Consider the following 17,691-nt stretch of genomic DNA (forward strand, 5'->3'; position numbering starts at 1 on the left):
CTCTGCCCGATGGGGCCACCTAGCTGGATGGGAATTGTAGTTTATTCGAATAGATTAACCTAAGAAGTAGTTTAGTTGGATTTTCTCTGCATTTGATAGTTATTTTACAAACTCCGTCCGTTTACAAATATTATTTTCTATGAAACTTTGACAAAGTAGCACTTGTGTTGCGCCGCTACGCGTTAATGAACCACTTGTGGAAATAGCATTGGTTCCGCCCTGTGTTGGTAGGTACTGTTTTGACGTTACACCAACATGTCCATGCCATCCTGACAGTAGTAGGTGCGTGACCGCTGGGATGGAAATTTGTCATTTAGGACTTTAAATCTTCGGTGTCGCCTTAAATGTTGCTCCGTGTTAAAATAGAGGGTTTGGGGACGTTTTTGGTGAAACCATGGCTCGGGTTGTGAAAGTGTTTCGGACTCTGAGGAATCACTGGAAGAAGTCCACATTTGCTGTGTGCGTCCTGTCTTACGGAGGCCACTGGCTGTATGGCAAACACTGGTGAGTACTTCAGGTGATGGATTAGAGAGACTGCAGACTTGTTCGTGTGTCTTACAGGATGTGTCTTGTTTCTTATCAGTGACAATGTTCTGCGGAGAGAGGCTTGTCTAGTGGCCAGGGTAAGACTCATTTGCCCATAAATTGTCAGCCAAAGACATCATGTTGGTTTTTTTTTTAGTGCTTATTAGTCCTTATTATCATCAAAATCTCTTTTAGGAATTTGGGCGTCAACAGATAGCACCACAGGAGCGGCTGAGGAAAGCAACAGTGATCCTGAACCCTGCAGCTTGCAGCGGGTAAGAAGACATGATTCTCAAAACCTCTCACTGACACTTTTATCTGGATGCCAGACACCAGTTTTTCCAAGAGTATTCCCAACTTCCTGTCTTAATCTTCTCCAGGAAAGCCAACAACCTGTTTGAAAAGAACGCTGCTCCTATTTTACACCTGTCTGGTGTGGAGATTACAATAGTAAAGGTACACTTTGTCCTTTGGAGTCCAACAGTGCTATTACAGTGGCCCTAGTAGGGATCCTGCCGTGTGACACCATGATTATATATCACCTGTTCCTCTACAGACAGATTATGAAGGCCAGGCAAAAAAACTGATTGAGCTCATGGAGCAGACGGACATGCTGATCGTGGCCGGAGGGGACGGCACCTTGCAGGAAGTCATCACAGGTTTACTGCGAAGGCCGGACCAAGTAGGTGTCACACAGTCATCATCAGGCTTTGGTTTGTGGTTAATTAGAAAAGACTTAATCCAGATTTTTCTTTTCATGAAGTCACTGATGGGTGTTTTGTGACCACAGGACGCATTCAGTAACATACCGATTGGATTCATTCCACTGGGTGCTCGCAATAGCCTGAGTCCAAGTCTCCACCACCTCAGTGACAACAAGGTCAAGTAAGTATTTCATCAGTGTCACACTTAAAGATCCAGATTTTACCATCATGCAGTGATTGATTGTGTACCAGATGCGTCTCACTGAGTAAATATGCATATATGGAGTTTCCTCATAAGTAACTTAAACTCATTTCCCCTTTTTCTTTTCAGAGACATTACAGCAGCAACACTGTCCATTCTGAAGGGAGAAACTGTACCTCTGGATGTGCTACAAATCAAAGTGAGAAACTGGTCCTGTTTTCTCTACAAAATGATGAACTCAACCTTTTATTTGCTCATGTCTTTCTTTGTTTTCAGGTCAAATTAATAGAACATTTAAGGGATTTTGTTTTGAAGTAGTTTCCCACTTTATGATGTGCCTTTCTTCGTCAAATAGGACAACTAAGTTAGTTGTAATGAAAGATTATTATTAATATATTATGTCATTATTATTAATATATAGTCAGTGTTAATGTGTGTATTGTGATGTGTGAGCACTTGGACAGGAACTTAAATTTGTGTGTGTGTGTGTGTGTGTGTGTTTCAAGGGTGAGAAAGAGCAGCCGGTCTTCGCTCTGATGGGGCTACGTTGGGGTGCTTTTAGAGATGTGGCTGCAACAATCAGCAAGTAAGATTACACAATTGGTCACTCATATTATAATTAGGAGTAAACCATACAAAAGAGTAATTAGTCTTATTTCCTGTAGATACTGGTACCTTGGACCACTGAAGATGAGTGCAGCACATTGGTTTAGAACTCTACAGGTAAGGCTTTTTCTTTTTCTTTTTTGTCCTATATGCTGTCACTAGCTGCAAATATGACAGAGATTCTTCCCTGGTATGAAAAAAAAACATGTTTTCCCTTTTGTGTAACTCTAAAGACATGACTTTGCTAAGAACATTTTCTGTCAAAGGGAGTGTCCTTGACATTTTCTACCATATGCACTGATTTGGCTGTCATATTGAGTCACAGCTGTTATCCTGCCAAATGCTGCTGAAGAAGTTTTCCATCCTGACAAAAATATACTGCAGTTCTTTCAGTAAGACACTGAATACTTGAAAATATACTGGCATCATTTTGGTCAAATCTTAGAATGTTGAATATCTACACAAAATAAAGTAGCTATAGTAAAACCAGAGGTGGCAAAAGTACGCACATTCATAAGTGAAGTAGGATACTTGTGTAAGAAAAGGCTCACGATTATATAAAAAAAAAAAAAAAAAGCACTGATTCAACTTCTGTACAAACGTACAGGGCCTGAAATGTACTCAAGGTATGAAGTGCATTACTCACATTTCTCTCCAATAAAGACATAGATGGGAATGTCTTTGTGCTCTGAATCTGTCGGCTGAGCGGTTCACTCTCATTCATGTGGCTACTAGTTCTCTCTGCGTGGACATCACATTCACTAACACCTTTTCTCCATGGTTGAGTCTCCCTCTCTTGCCTGCTTCATCTCGTTATGTCAGCCGTGCGTGATACACACCGATGGATACACCAAGGGATCTTTCCTTATGGTCTTATGGTCACATCCGATTAGGCTGACATTGGTTTTGATGTTGGACAACGATGCTAAATTGAAAAATGATCAATAATCACCCTCAAAAATAAAGAAATAGCCTGTTTTGGAAATGTAAAGAGGAGAAAGTACGTAATTGTGTTAAAATTTAGGGAGTTAAAGTAAAAGGTTTTCACAAAAGTGAATATTCAAATAAAGTACAGTTACCTGAAAACTCTATTTAAGAACTGTAAAAAAAAAAAAAAAAAGTAGTAGTAGTAGTAGTAGTCTACAGCATGCAGCAGATGTCATGATGTGCTTCCTCTAGTTCAAGCCCCCCCGCCCCGTTTCTTTGTCACTCACGACCGGCTGCTTCTGCTGTCTTTGAATCTCACACTGTTGTAAAATCTCCCAGGAGTGGCCCCTGGCCCGGGAAGTCTCGGTGTCCTACTCTGCTCCCAAGCTGCGGCCCCCAGACCTGCTCCCTCAGAAGCCCCCCAGGCCCAGTCTGCTCTACCGCATCGCCCGCAGACTGAAAAACTACTGGAACCCCCCAATTGAAGGTAGTGTAACTGTGTTGATACTTGGACCACAGCAAGGCAACACAACTACAAATTAGCCATCAGCAATATACTGGGAGTTGTATTTTTGGTTTGGATCTGCTCAGAGCCTCCAAAAGCAGAGGAGCCAGAGGAGTGGAAGGAGCAGCAGCTGTCGACACTAGAGCTGTTTATTCAAACGCACAACAAAAACCCAGTGAAGAGGGTCAGTCCAAAAGCTCTTCTTCTAAAATGCCGAGCACTTGATTGCTGACCTGCTTTGTTTTCCTCTTTGAGGTTTTCAGTCATTTCTTTTTATTTATTTGTACTTGCAGCGCATAAACGACTCCCTGATGATCTGTGCAGAGCCAGACGATTTCACTGTGGGCGAGTTCATCACCGTCGGGTGCGTAGTTAAATTTTTTTTATCAGAGAACACTATCAAGACAATTTACATCATATGAACGTTTGCGTATATGGAAATTCAACTAAACAAATGTAAATATTCTTCGTTATAGAAATAAAAAAGAAGAGGACTCCACTGTATTCACTAAGAATGCCACAAAACTGGAAGCCAGTGCTTGCCAGCTGCAGCTGCCACAGGTTAGAAAGCCTTTTAAATGACCCTGTGTCCCTTCAAACCAAGTAAAACAATGTCAGTAATGAGTCAGTTTACTTTCTGAAGCTCAAGATATCATTGTTTTTTGTCTTAAAGTGTAACTTTGATATCCTGACCCCGCAGGATGCCGGTGGCTTCTACAATATCGACAACGAGGAGTACGAGGCCATGCCTGTAGAAGTGAGGCTGTTGCCACGGAAACTACACTTCTTCATCAGTGCAGAGCGCAGAGAGCAGCTCAGCTTACAGACGCAGTGATGAGAGAACATCGAACCAGATAGACGACAAGAACAGCAGGACAAAAACTGATTTCAGGAGAAACACAAACTGCTTCACCGGAAGTTGAAAATGATCGTGCGGTACTACTGCACTGAAGTACGATACCGTACTGTTTTTATTACATGTGCTAATATCTCCAGTGGAAGTCACTTCAAAGAATTATGAGGATTACATTACGTGCTGTTGTATATGAAAGGACCAAGGCTTTGTTTATGCCAGCTTGTCTTATAAATGGACTTTATGTTTACTCAGCAGTTTACTGTTGCCATCACATTTGAACTTGGTCAATAAAAATAATGTCTGTCCAATTCAACACAAAGCATTTCTTTACCAGTTGTATATTCAGTATTTTGCAGATGTTTGGTTTAGATGAGGAGTGCAGGTGTTGGTTGGAGGCCTGGAGGTGACAAGGCAAAGTAGAAGTGATCACAGAGAGAGACGGTAAACAGATAGTAGCCCAGCACAAAGGGCAGACTCAAATGTAGGATTGGATATGTTGGTGTGGTGTTGCTACGTCAGTAAATATACAATACGGAGATGCTGCAGCATTCTGAACATGTTCCAAATGCCCAAGATCTGGGATCAGGAGTTTGGCAGATTCCTCGGTGAGGCTGGGTCTGATCTGACAGATGGCATCGACGGCAAATCTGCAGGATTAAGCCAGTGGGTGCATTGCATGCCTCTCATCACATTTTGTTGTTTAGGATGAGACAAAGCACACTTTTATATTGGGTGTTTGAATAGCGGTAGAAAATTCTTATTTTCTAATTCTGCAAGTGGTTGAATAGAACTAAATACATTTACTCAAGTACAGTTAATGCTACTTTGTACTTCTACTCCAGATTTAAAGGGAAATATTGTCAAAATTGCAGCAGCAGAGACCAAGATAGCCTGACTTTTATTCCTTAATTTGACCCTACTTGGTTCCCTTAATGGTCGCTTCCACATAGTGTGGGGTCAACAAGCTTTCTATTGAAAAGGGTTTCCTTCAAAAAGGACTTTCAGAAAGCTCCTCCAGAGCCACAGAGGACATCACACAACTGTTCACAGGCTGAGTTTTGCTCCTGACAAGTAAACTTAACCTCATTTGAAAAATTGCTGGAGTGTCCCTTTAAACTACCAGTACACCATGTAAAGTAGTTTAAATAGGCTCCACCTCAGCCAAATGCAACAGTAAAACACGGCTTACATGTTAAAGCGCCAGTCATAAAGATATAACAATACAATGCTCGTGGTTACTTCTGATTATTAAGTACATTTTACCGTCAGTACTTCTGTTCTTTTACACGATTACTTTTGAATGCAGAACTTTAATTTGTGACAAAGTACACTGTGGCATTTCTACTTTTACTTAAAGGATCTAAATACTACTACACCTATGGGGACTCCTGAATGAAGATGAGTCTTCATCATCATCCTGTTTTGTGGAAAGCTGTGATCCTGGAGGGGGCGGGTGGGGTTGGGGGCGTAGGTAGAGTAGTGTTATGAAAGAAACGGAAGAGAATGTTTATGCAGGCTTAGCAGCAGAAGATTAGATAACACCTAAGCTGTATCAATGTTTTAATGTTTTACAATGGCAGTACAGTGAAATTAACAGTTGTTCATGCTGTTGAGTTCATGTGTACATTACTGACATCTCTTACAGTGTTTCACATTAGCAAAGGTGAAGAGTTATTTGTTATTCAGGTGAATACTCTTGATTTACATTACAATCAAGAAAAAACATACACTACTTGAATGTGTTGCTGCGTGTGTGCAATACTTCTGCTGTCTTTGACATTCAGTAGAGTGACACACTGTACAAATGACTCATTTAGCTAATGCTGGTACACATCTGTGAACGGCTCCACAAAGAAGGCATTTTATACAGTGGTGTGTGTTGTTTACATTCCCTTTTACATTTAACATTTTAACACCTGTAAAGCAAACACCGTCAGAGGCAGGAGTACATGTAGGCTGACAGGCAAACAGACCAGTCAAGAGTCAACAGGTTTCACTGGAGACAGTAAGGTCATTCAGAAGTGTTAAGGACAATGTGCTTAATCTTTCAGCAAATACTGTCGATGTACATACAGTAATGATTCAGTCACTTTGCCGTGGTAAGTTTGAGAAAATCACATTTCCTTAAGGCCCCGTTTAAACAACAAAGCTCAAGTGCCCTTCGCTTTCAAATATGATACTTGGTGCACTTTTTAAAAAAAATGTAACCGATCCAGAAAACATCTTGGTGGGTGGGGGTCAAGTGAAAGCACAGTACAGACCATCTGCAGTTCTGCACCTTGATCAGCACCCAGAAGATCATTACTGGAATCTGATATTGAAAAAAAAAAAAAAAGGTGTATTTATAGACTCTTTTTACCAGTGAATTAAAAAGACATGCTTACAAAAAAAGACTTGGTGTTTTAGCTTGCATCGGGGGGGCTTTAGGAGGTTGTGAACCACTTCTTCAAATTTATAAAGAGGCGAGCCTCATGTGTTCCAACATGGAACAAATTATCACTCTGATTGGCGACGTGATGGATTAGCTAAACCAGCCTGCCAGGGTAATTCAAAAGACACAGTTGGCTCATCTCTCGAGCTGGAGTCCCTCAATGGGACTGTGGTGAAAAGAGAAACCCCCGGCTGGAACAGACGGGGAGGGGGGGGGGGTTAAAGCTTCTGCTCTGCCCTCACTGTGATCAACAGTAGATCTCCGAAAAACACAAAGAGATCTTTGTCAAGGATGCAGACAAGCGGAGAGGATCTCTTTGAAGCTGATCAACGAGTAAACTACAACTGGCTCCTTCAAAGACGCTTCATTCAACACCATCACAGACAATATATTAGCTTGTGCTGATTAATCAGCCTCTGGTTCATGTAAGAAAAACAAAACAAAACAAACAGAAAAGCCAATGAAGGTCTGTATACAGTACAACACACAAAGCCCCTCCCTTCCATAACTGCTCGATGGCTCAAACACAGCATAAAAAAGGAACAGTTAAGCATGATCACTGTGTGCATCAGGAAAAAGTCCAACTGTGAACATGGTGCAGCATTCATGATAAGTTAGTGTCCTAAAGTCACATTCATTCTACAGTTCACGAGCCTCGTCTGATCACGACACATGAAGGTAAAACACAGAGACACATGATCAGATCTACCTCGTGTTGAAGGTGCATAAAAGGTGAACAGTATTGACAGCTTCTCCCTTCTCATTCTGAGAACCATTACAAAAACAAGATATCACAGTCATTAACAAACATTTCACTTTTACCTCATCGCTCAATTTCAGTCGTGAAAAAAAAACCCTGAAAAAAAAGCAGATGTGTGAAGAAGGCCGATCATTCCAACAAACCCACGGACTCCTATTGCTTCCTTTTTTAAAGGCAAATAAAGTGGTTAAAAAGCGTTCGATTTTCTAATTCCCAAAGTAGCTTCATCAGAACAAGAAATCATCCACGTGTGGTATAGTTTGAATTTGTTGCACACTGCAATGGCTAGAATCTTCTCTAAAATGTATCTGAAGTGCACACAGCAAAACCTCCAGCAGCAGAAACTCACCCACACAATGTGAATCTTTTCTTCAGACAAACTGTGTGTGGACACCAAAGCTGCAGGAGTGTGAATGTCTCAGTGACTTGTTCGCGGTGAAGGGTGCAGTGGAGAGTGACCAAATCTTCCTGCTACGATGACCAGAGCTGATGAAGACTTCCATTGTGTTTATCCAGTGCTCCAGCCCTGGCCACTTGAGCCGGTGTCAAAGTCACACAAACGCACGCAAGCAAACAGATATTTGTGACAAACAAACAGTACTGAGTGACAGAAATGTGAATGAGGTGAGGCGCCAAGCGATATTGTCTGCTAGGCAGGTGTTTATCAGCCACGGTGGACCAGTGCACCAACGCCAAGGGTCCTCATCGTCCACACTGGTTGGAAACAGTCTCCACAGGTCAGATGAGGGGAAAACTGACACCCAGGAGGGGACAGCAGGAAACACATGGAAGTGCCTGGGTGGAGGCAGTGTCTTCAGTGTCTTGGTGTGTGTGTGGGCCTTGAAGGCACAGATATCCAATGGCATCCCGAGTTTCCCCGGGCTAAGGGGGCTCAAGGGCAGCAGAGGTTGTCTATGACCAGCGTGACGTCAATACCGTACACCTCCAGCAGGTCAACCAGGAAGGAGCGATCGCCCTGGGGATCCAGCCCCATGGCCCTCACGTGCTCAGCGGTGAGGGTGGGATCGGTGCTCCCTGCTACGTCCGACAGCGTCTGGAATATGCGGTTATTCAGCTCCATAAAGAACCTAGGAGAGGATAAAAGATGGCCGCATCACGCTACGGTTGCGATGATAAAACCAACGTAACAGTACTACTCTCTCCACACATGCTGCCTGTGATTATGGCTCAAGTAAGAATACACTTGTCAAGGACTCACAGTACGAAAAGATCCTCTTCATTTGATGTGCAGTCTCCATCCACCTCCTGAGAGTACAGCAACATTTGCCTGAAAAAAAGGCATCTATCAGTCATATGAGCTGAAAAATAGTCTTTTTTTTTTTTTTTTAACTTGCCTTAAAATACAGCAAACTCAGTGGCCAAAGCGTTGATGTGTTCATTTTGCAGCAAAATGTATGTATCACATTCAAAAATCTGAAAATTTGACGATAAACATGATGTTATTTTAGACTTGTTTTACGGTGCGTGCTGTACCTCTGCTCGCTCAGTTTCCTGTACTTCTCTTTATCCGCTGCATTCAGCCGGAGCAGCGGCTGCAAATGGCTTCTGTGCGTTTTCACATTCTGGTTATCAACATAGACGTCGTAGAGCTCCTTCTTCTCCTCGAAAATCTTCTCTGTGGTGCCTTGAAAATGATAAAAAAAACACGCCCACACGTAAGGGATCGTTTCCACAGATTGCAAAAAGTGATCAGTTAACTGTAAGCCTCACTCACAGGCCACGTATGACAGCTCCGTCTCCAGGGCGGGGATGTCGGCTATGTTGATGTAGAAGAAAGGCCGTAACTCGGGCACAGTGACACCAATTCCAGGTAAAGAAACGTTGGCCAGGCAGCAACAGCAGTACACTGAGGGAGCATGGGAACACAGTGAATGAACCATCTCATGGACATAGACGATAGGAGACCAAATTAGGACATTTATTACAGTTTGTGTGGATGAAAAACAAGGACAGAATCTGTGCTAAAGAGTAAATGGCAGACACACGTGTTTACAGTATTAGCAATTAAAAGGGTGCAAGTGCGTGGAAGTGTGTGTGTGTGTGTGTGTGTGTGTGTGTGTGTGTGTGTGTGTGTGTGTGTGTGTGTGTGGGAGCTTCTCACCTCTGTAGCAGACCACGCCTACAGGTGGAGGCGAGAAGATGAGGAGACGTTTCCTGAGCAGGGCAAATTTCCACAGCACCATTATCTGCTCCCCGAAAAACTGGATAAACTGGGACATGCAGCCAGCTGGGTGTGTGATCTGCAGGGAGCAAAAAAAAAAAAGAGCTTTATGTCGCTGCTGCTTTGTTACCGAGCAAACCTGCTACTGCCGACTCATCGCGCTGTGCCATCCTCACACCTTCATCTCTGGGTGCATACAGCGGTTGATGGTGGTAACGCTCCAGGTTGGGCAAGCGGTGACGAGACCATTTCCTGTAGGGGGCAGGACAGCCTTCTTATCCTCATAAAAGGCCTCCAGTGGAGAATACTGGCCTGGACACTGCAACTGGTGTCTGCAAGGCAACGACAGGAGGAAGAGGAGGAGGAGGAAGAGAGAGGCAGAAGAATAATGTCAGGTATGAGTCATCTAAGTCTATTCAGATCTGTGTAATTCAGCAAATTAAACTTGCTTTAGTGTATTTAAACAAATCACAAATGCATATTCATGATGCAAAGAACTAAAGCTCTGAAATGATTCACTCAATCACTATTTGTTACACACTGTAACGGGAAGTCTATGGAAAAGAACTGCGTATTCATTATTAGACTCTAGTCAGGTCATGAATAATACAAGAATACAGATGGCACTTGGTTAGCAGCCATTACTTGTCATTAAATGATATTGTGGGATCATTTGTGGCCACATTTCTATTTGGGTTCAAAACTTCCCCCATTCACCATCTGAGGCATCCTGCTGCTACTGTAGAGTGACTGTAAAAAGCCACAGTAACCACAACATTAACGGTAACTGTAGGCTGCGTCTGTAGGCTCACACGTGTCCTCGGGGGTACATGGGAATATTTTATCTTTCATGGTGTGGGTCAGCTATTTTGAAAAAAAAAAACTGAAATGATAATTTGATAAGAAAATACTATACTGAATCAGCTGTAACCTGAGTGCCTAATGATTAGTTATGTTACAGTAATGAATAAACTGCTGAAATAATTGATCAAACCAACCTAAACACTATGTCTTAGTGTTTCTTTTTGTTTTGTTTTTTAAGATGATTTTTTTGGTCATATTTTGCCTTTTTTGAATAGTTGACAGTGAGGAAGCAGACAGGATGGTTGGATAGAGATTAGGGTATGACATGCTACAAAGATAGCCAGTATTGAACCATCGATGCTGCAGTTATGCGGTATAAACTACAATCATTTGGCTTTAATTGTATGAAAAAAAAATAGTGAAACAATATTGTAATATATTGTAGCAATTGTATGAAAAATTGTTGTTAATCCTAGATAACAACCAGTTTCTGATAAATTCAGACAAACACATTTGGCGGCGTCGATGAGGAGGTACCTGAGCTCATCTGTCTTAAAGAAAAAGTTTGGAACCACTGGACTGGACTCATTCAGATCCACTTGTACGTGGCTTCAACTCTGTTTTTGTAACCCAACAGTGTTGCTTTGTCATATATTTACATGCAGTCAATGAGGAGACTGAGTCACTGAAGAAAAGAGAGCGTGTAAATGGGCCTCTGTGACGATAGCTGTGACTGGGACTCATGTTCATGTTTAATAGATGAGGGAAAAAAAACTGAACACAGAAGCAAAGACAGGAGGTAGGCACATCAAGAGAACACAGTTGGGTGAGAGATAAATAAGGTAAACAGAGACTGAAAAAACAAAGACTGAAATGAACATTCACACACACACACACACACACACTTACACACACGACACACACAGCATGTCTCACCTCACTTGGTTCTCCAGGAAGTGCATGTAGCGGTAAAGCAGAGTGTAGGAGGGAGACAGAATTCCCACAGACTTCATCCTCGCTCCTCGCTCCAGCTCACTCTCCACAGGCATGTTAGCAAAGCAGGCCAGCCCAAAGTAACAGCCTTTACGGAAATATCTAGCCAAAGGCAAAACAAAGAGGAGGAGTAAACACAGGCGGACAGATTTCTGGCAGGAGGGCTGGATTTCGTGCTTCTTGACTGGTGGGGGTGCGTACATGAAGTCGTTGGTGATCCGATGGGAACCACTGGCCATTGACTTGAACTCGACTCCGTCTAGGTTGATGTCGTGAGGCAGGCACCATTCTACCATATTCCCTGCCATTCACACACACACACACACACACACACACACACACACACACACACACACACACACACACACACACACACACACACACACACACACACACACACACACACACACACACACACACACACAGAGAGAGAAAAACAACCATGAAGTTACTTCCCATGCTGTCTACTTTCATCCTGCCCACTTCCCCTCATTTTGCATGTCTGTCATGTAGAGGCAAGAGGTCAGCAACAGTGAGAAAGCTGACTCAGCGTCTGTAACTGTCCACACACTGACCGCCTCCATGCACGAGGCTGAAGCACTGACATCCTGGCCTGTCTTCTGCTGCGTTTGATAAACTTTGGATTGTATATCCTGTGTGTTTTTAACTATAGTTGTGAAAATGATCTGCTTCTATCAAATCCTTTTCTAAATTCAATAGTGTGGTTTTCCTTTTATACCAGCTTGGGCTTCAGTCACTCAGCTCTTGCATAAAGAATTGCAAAAACTCTGAAGTCAGGCCAGGAAGTTAATCTATTTTGCTGGAGGTTATTTACCACTTCTGTGGTTTGATTGTGAATCTATTTAGTTGGGTCTTGGCATTTGAACTGTTTGACAACCTCACCTGGTGTGATGGCAGCACACACCCTTCACCCCCATGACTCAGTATAAATTCACAGAATCAGACATAAAAAATAAAAATAAAAAAACATCACAGAAAGATCATTTCAGGAAATCTGTTCAGATCAGATGCTCTTGCTACCATCTGATTGCTCACCTGATCTCGTATCAAAGGTAACCACAAACACAGCCACGATCTGGTCCTTTTCCTCCCACTGATCCCTCACCGAGAGGCCGGGGAAGGGAACATTACGATCCGTGCCGAGAGGCTCCGGGCGCTCCCACCCGTGCATAGAGAGCCCTGCCCGCGGACGGCCCGGGCTCATGTCCCCGCTGGCCACGACAGCTGTTACGCTCCTCGTCGGGCTGCAGGTGATGGTGGTGGTGGTGGCGGCGGTGCTGCGGCTGCTCCACCCAGTAATACTGGCCGCGGTGCCTGTCGGTGCGCGCCGCCCGGCTAGCTGCGAACTTTTCTCCGTCGGAGGTGCGTCTTCACCCCGCGGCGGCGGAGGCTGCTGCGGCGGCGCCGCCTGGTTGGGATCGGGCGGTGGGATCTCCTCCCAGTCCAGCAGCGGGGCTCGGTCCGACTGCTTCACCATGGTGCTGCTGCTGCCTCGGGAAGGGAGAGAAATACGACGAGACTCCGGTGTCCAGCTGAATCGGGCGCACTAAACTCGCTGGTGCAGCCGGATCATGATTTCCTGCTGGCTGCTGGCTTGTTTTCTATGTATTTGTAAGCGTGTCACATCCACTGACGGGCTGCTTTCCCTCCTCCTGTCTCACTGTTTTGATGACGTCGCTGACTTCCGCCCACGTGTCTATATTACTATTTAATACAATGACCTAATTCTGGTTATGGGCTATTTGTTTTGCCCATGTAATTCAGATTATTGTAACACTCATATAGAGATTCCGTTACAACGTGTCTCCAGTCTGCTACACGTCCCTTTATTGTGTCTTCATGTTCTGTAGCTTTGCTTTAAAACTTTAGCTTTTTTTTTTTAGTGTTTCATCCGTATGAACACGCGTCCATGATCATAATCACAGTTTCATAGATTTTACGGTAATTTCTACGGTAAAGTTGTTTATGCAATTATCCGCCATTTTTAAGTCAGGTGTGTGGCGCACGACCAGTTCAGCCAATCAGAGAGCTAGGTGTGTTAACCTGGCGGCGTAGTTCATTTAAACAGGAAGTCATTTACATACAAGGCGCGAAATTCGTGTGTGTTGGTGGGGAAGGCGAGTTGTTTGTGAGTATCCACGATGAACAGATTATAACTCCAACATAACTACATACTGATGTGTGACTCACCGTTTGAAGCCTCTGCTGAGCTTTCAGGTTGGAAATAACATCACAGCCTGACTGGTGTGCTGACTTCAGGTGTCCTACATCATTTGGTTGGCAGAAAGTCAGAAAAGAATATATAACTGGAAGTCATATTTTATTGATTACATTATGGGACTCATGTTGTGGTGGCAGATGTCAACAGTGAGCTCAGAGTAGTGACCTTATATATAACCATATATATATATATATATAGGCCTGCTGGTTTAGAGATTGAGAGTAACAACAGAACTTCCTGAGGAGACTCAAAGGCCTAAAAGTCTAATGAAAAGCATCAATCAAATGCAGGATTATGTATTTTAAAGGTACATTTTGCTAAAACTCAGGCCCAAGCATGGCGTCGTTGTTTGACGGGGTCAGCCAGCAGCTGGACTTCTCTAGCTGTGGGGAGGAGGGGGGCGACATCAGCTCTGATGACTGCACCTTCAGGATCCAAAGTCCCAGGATCCGCAGTCCCAGCTCTGCGTGCAGGACGCCCAGAGTGCAACGCCACCGCAGTAGAAGCAACACCATGTCTTCTCCTTTACAGTGCACCAGCCCCATACCTTACGCCTCCTGGAAGAAACTGAGGCTGTGTGATTCTCCCAGCACGCCCAAGGTGGGAAGTGATCCAGGCTGATTGTCCTTAGTGTGCCCCCGTGGTCTTGAAGGGTTTGTCAGAGAGTCTCAAATAGCAAACCAGTTTAACTTCAGTGGTCCTCATTTTTTCCCCCTTGTAGAGCCTACTATCGAAGGCGTCGCAGCCTTGCTCCAGCACTAAGATAAGTCGCCATCAGAGGAGCCTGCGTTTCTCCTCAGCAGCTCCTAACATCATCCACGCACCTTCTGTCAATGTGAATCCTTTCACCCCAGACACTGTCCGCAGGAACAGCGAGCAGCAGTGGAGGAACAGTTGCAGGAGTGATGATGATGACGATTATGGACGAAGGTAACTGCTGATTTATGTTGTATTGTAGATCTGTGAGGGTATGCAATGTAAACACCAGTCAGCGTTCGTACTCACAGATGGGAATTTGTTTGTGTGGAGAAATGTGTAATTAGAACATCACAGGGAAATTAGCCCAATAGTATTACAGTGTAGGTGTCACAATAAGGGCTATTTTTAAACTGTGCACTGTGTGGGAAATCTACCAGCCTATGAAGACTCTGAGGGCGAAATTGATATAGTTTGATTCTCCATCTCTCCAGTTTTCTGCCTTTTTAATCCTTCATAACGCAGTTTTGTTCTGAGAATATAAAGATCTAAATGCCCTTTTCATCTTCCAGGTTGAAACACAGCCTAACGTCATCTGAGGAGGATGACGAAGCCTTTCTCCCACCAAAGGTACAACTATTTCTATTAGTGCTGTCTTATGGGTATAACCCTCCCCTCTCAGATGCCTGTGATGTGATTTTTATCATCATGCTTTGTCATCCGCCTCCTCACTTCTTGTTTTGTCCAAAAGTACATGCTGCCAGTCCTACTTCCGGGATTTCTCAAAGGAATCTCTAGCACACAAAAAAAATCTATCTGTCATATTGAACAAAAAACTCTCCTTGTGGAAGTGCAACCATATTTGGTGACGCATCAAAGACGAAGCCCGGTTCCCCTGGCTGTGATCAAACTGGAGACCTGAGCTCTGTGACGTGGGTTCCCTCTTTAGAAAAATCTTTGGTTTTACCACAAGGCTGTCCGTCTGTTTATCTGGCAGAGGCGTGCTGTCCAAGCCTTCATGCTGTCACGCTATGAGAGTGAGTTCCTGGAGCTGGAGTGCATTGGCGTGGGCGAGTTTGGGGCAGTTTACAAGTGCGTGAAGAGGCTGGATGGTTGCTTGTACGCCATAAAACGCTCTCGTCGACCCCTGGCAGGCTCTGCCAATGAGTGAGTCAGCGTCACGTCGCTCTCTGCCACAGGCACACCAGTCCACTTTTGTTGTATTTTCTTCCTGAACAGCTCAAATCTAACCCTGACTTTTTTTTCCTGTGTCTTCTCAGGCAGTTGGCCCTGAAGGAAGTGTACGCGCATGCTGTTCTTGGGCACCACCCACATGTTGTCCGCTATTATTCAGCATGGGCGGAAGATAATCACATGATTATACAAAATGAATACTGTGACGGTGGGTTTCCTTACCACACAGTACATGACATTAAATTATTTAAGTAAATTAGATTGGATTATGTGGTTTTTGATACTGATACTGTCAAAATGTGTGTGTGTGCGTGCCAGGTGGAAGTCTCAGTGATGTCATTGTGAAGAAGGAGGTGCAGGGTGAGCTGTTTTCAGAGGCCGAGCTGAAAGATCTGCTCCTGCAAGTGTCTATGGGGCTGAAATACATCCACAGCTCAGGCCTCGTGCACCTGGACATCAAACCCAGTACGTCTCACTGAGCAGTTGTCCGTCTGTATTTCTGGTATTGTAGCTGGTGCCCAAAAACCTGCCTTATTTCAACTTGTTTTTTTTGAGGTAATATATTCATTTGCCAGCGTCCCAGCACAAGTGGCGCGGGTGAGGGAGAGAGCGAGGAGGAAGATGACGGACGTGCTTCAGCAGGAGTCGTTTACAAAATTGGTATTATATTTCATGTCAAATTTCTACTTTAAATGTTAGTTTGCTGTTATATCGCATTCTTGTTTCCTGCAGGGGATCTGGGTCATGTGACGTCCACCAACAGTCCTCAAGTTGAGGAAGGGGACAGCCGCTTCCTGGCCAGTGAGATCCTACGTGAGGTAACAATATTAGTGTTACAGGAAAAGCAATGTTGGGGTCTGGGGTGGTCGTGCGTCAAATGCCCGACTGAGAGGTCCAGATGTGTTTGCGTTGGTTCTAGTGTTTTGTGTTCTCTCTGGTCCCTAGGATTACAGCCAGCTTCCCAAGGCAGATATCTTCGCTCTGGGCCTTACGGTGCTGCAGGCAGCCGGGGTGCCACCTCTGCCACAAAATGGAGACGAGTGGCACAGCCTTAGAAAGGGGCAGCTCCCCAAACTGCCACAGGAGCTATCGCCTCCCTTCAGAGCGCTGCTTCAGGTATTTGCATATGATTATATCTGATTTGATTTTTGAGCTGCATGAAAAGCATCACTATTGTCACTAGCACAGCTTGTTGAAAATACCTTCCTTCCTTTTTTCCTCTGTGTCAGTCTTTGCTGGATCCAGACCTGACAAAGCGGCCATCTGCCAGGGAGCTCTGCAAGCACACAGTCTTGAGGGAGGAGAGGACTGGGAGGCTGGCTGCTCAACTACGCAGAGAGCTCAATGTGGAGAAGTTCAGGACGGCCATGCTTGAAAAGTAAAGAGAATTAAGTAACGGATCATTTAACCTGCGCCCCCAGTTCTGGGTTTCAGGCCCCTGTCTTCATCTTCTAATTTAACCGTGTCTTTTGAAGTTAATAAATGACCATCTTAATACTCACATGCTGATGCAAGTAAAAGCATTAGCTTATTTTTGTTTATTTTTTTCCCCACAGAGAGCTCAAGGAGGCTCGTCAGGCTGCTTTGTCACCCAAGCAGAACACCTCTCCTGGGCTGAGACCCCCTGCTAAGATGGGGTCTATAGTCAAATCAGGGAGGAGGCTTGTCGGTGGGAAGACTGCACGATCCATGAGCTTCAGTTGCCCCAGTTATGGAGTGTGATGGGACATGTGAGGTGGGGCTGATTTTGAAATGACTGGATGGACAATCCTAATATGAGTCTTCTGAGTGGAAGCTGTGTTCATGGAGGCCAGGAGGGACTTGGACAACATTGCTGTTATAGGACTAATCTGATTTTAAACAGTTTTCAAGTGATTTTAACAGCTTTTAACTGCTGCAGACCAATGTACTTGTTTTTTCCAAACTGTAAATAAACATTTTAAGCATTTTATCTCAGATGAATTTCCTTTTTTTCTTTTTCAACTCTGACATAGGACCTTTATTTGTCACATACAGTTATACACAGTATAATGTGCAGTGAAATGTTCTGAGTGCCTGTTCCAG

The 17,691-nt window shown here is 44.1% G+C and overlaps 3 protein-coding genes across 4 annotated transcripts; 2 read left to right on the plus strand and 1 right to left on the minus strand.

The window, feature by feature from the left end:
- Positions 1-263: 263 nt before the first annotated feature.
- On the plus strand, positions 264-4,624 carry agk (acylglycerol kinase). Its single transcript, XM_070830787.1, has 14 exons — positions 264-504; positions 584-623; positions 721-800; positions 906-981; positions 1,082-1,207; positions 1,316-1,410; positions 1,561-1,630; positions 1,938-2,017; positions 2,097-2,154; positions 3,304-3,451; positions 3,556-3,653; positions 3,763-3,833; positions 3,946-4,030; positions 4,170-4,624. Exons 1-14 carry the CDS (start codon positions 395-397, stop codon positions 4,302-4,304), a joined length of 1,272 nt encoding a protein of 423 aa, XP_070686888.1. The 5' UTR covers positions 264-394; the 3' UTR covers positions 4,305-4,624.
- Positions 4,625-8,212: 3,588 nt separating this feature from the next.
- On the minus strand, positions 8,213-12,999 carry dennd11 (DENN domain containing 11). Its single transcript, XM_070830310.1, has 9 exons — positions 12,552-12,999; positions 11,697-11,796; positions 11,439-11,597; positions 9,877-10,030; positions 9,639-9,777; positions 9,252-9,383; positions 9,011-9,161; positions 8,736-8,804; positions 8,213-8,604 (listed from the first exon to the last, which is right to left on the minus strand). The coding sequence occupies exons 1-9, from the start codon at positions 12,991-12,993 to the stop codon at positions 8,409-8,411; spliced, it is 1,542 nt and encodes a 513-aa protein (XP_070686411.1). The 5' UTR covers positions 12,994-12,999; the 3' UTR covers positions 8,213-8,408.
- Positions 13,000-13,093: 94 nt separating this feature from the next.
- wee2 (WEE2 oocyte meiosis inhibiting kinase) lies at positions 13,094-17,542 on the plus strand. Of its 2 annotated transcripts, none has more exons than XM_070830308.1 (12): positions 13,094-13,127; positions 14,045-14,337; positions 14,459-14,667; positions 15,006-15,063; positions 15,431-15,600; positions 15,714-15,835; positions 15,946-16,092; positions 16,183-16,287; positions 16,360-16,445; positions 16,573-16,743; positions 16,857-17,005; positions 17,184-17,542. In XM_070830308.1, the coding sequence occupies exons 2-12, from the start codon at positions 14,074-14,076 to the stop codon at positions 17,347-17,349; spliced, it is 1,647 nt and encodes a 548-aa protein (XP_070686409.1). In that variant the 5' UTR covers positions 13,094-13,127; positions 14,045-14,073; the 3' UTR covers positions 17,350-17,542. The 2 variants fall into 2 exon arrangements, with proteins under 2 accessions (XP_070686409.1, XP_070686410.1); XM_070830309.1 differs by lacking the exon at positions 13,094-13,127 and adding an exon at positions 13,600-13,644.
- The last annotated feature ends 149 nt before the right edge of the window (positions 17,543-17,691 follow it).

Source organism: Pempheris klunzingeri, chromosome 5 (genome assembly GCF_042242105.1).
Source record: "Pempheris klunzingeri isolate RE-2024b chromosome 5, fPemKlu1.hap1, whole genome shotgun sequence".
Classification (NCBI taxonomy): Eukaryota; Metazoa; Chordata; class Actinopteri; order Acropomatiformes; family Pempheridae; genus Pempheris; species Pempheris klunzingeri.

Excerpts from the sequence above, each read along its gene's own strand:
- agk (XM_070830787.1), top strand. The coding sequence starts at position 395 with ATGGCTCGGGTTGTGAAAGTGTTTCGGACTCTGAGGAATCACTGGAAG. Across the intron at positions 624-720 it reads AGGCTTGTCTAGTGGCCAGG|GAATTTGGGCGTCAACAGAT; the intron begins GTAAGACTCATT and ends AATCTCTTTTAG. Across the intron at positions 3,654-3,762 it reads ACAAAAACCCAGTGAAGAGG|CGCATAAACGACTCCCTGAT; the intron begins GTCAGTCCAAAA and ends TTGTACTTGCAG.
- dennd11 (XM_070830310.1), bottom strand. The coding sequence starts at position 12,993 with ATGGTGAAGCAGTCGGACCGAGCCCCGCTGCTGGACTGGGAGGAGATC. Across the intron at positions 9,162-9,251 it reads GGAGCTGTCATACGTGGCCT|GCACCACAGAGAAGATTTTC; the intron begins GTGAGTGAGGCT and ends ATCATTTTCAAG. Across the intron at positions 8,805-9,010 it reads AGGAAACTGAGCGAGCAGAG|GCAAATGTTGCTGTACTCTC; the intron begins GTACAGCACGCA and ends CCTTTTTTTCAG.
- wee2 (XM_070830308.1), top strand. The coding sequence starts at position 14,074 with ATGGCGTCGTTGTTTGACGGGGTCAGCCAGCAGCTGGACTTCTCTAGC. Across the intron at positions 14,338-14,458 it reads ATTCTCCCAGCACGCCCAAG|AGCCTACTATCGAAGGCGTC; the intron begins GTGGGAAGTGAT and ends TCCCCCTTGTAG. Across the intron at positions 15,836-15,945 it reads ACAAAATGAATACTGTGACG|GTGGAAGTCTCAGTGATGTC; the intron begins GTGGGTTTCCTT and ends TGTGCGTGCCAG.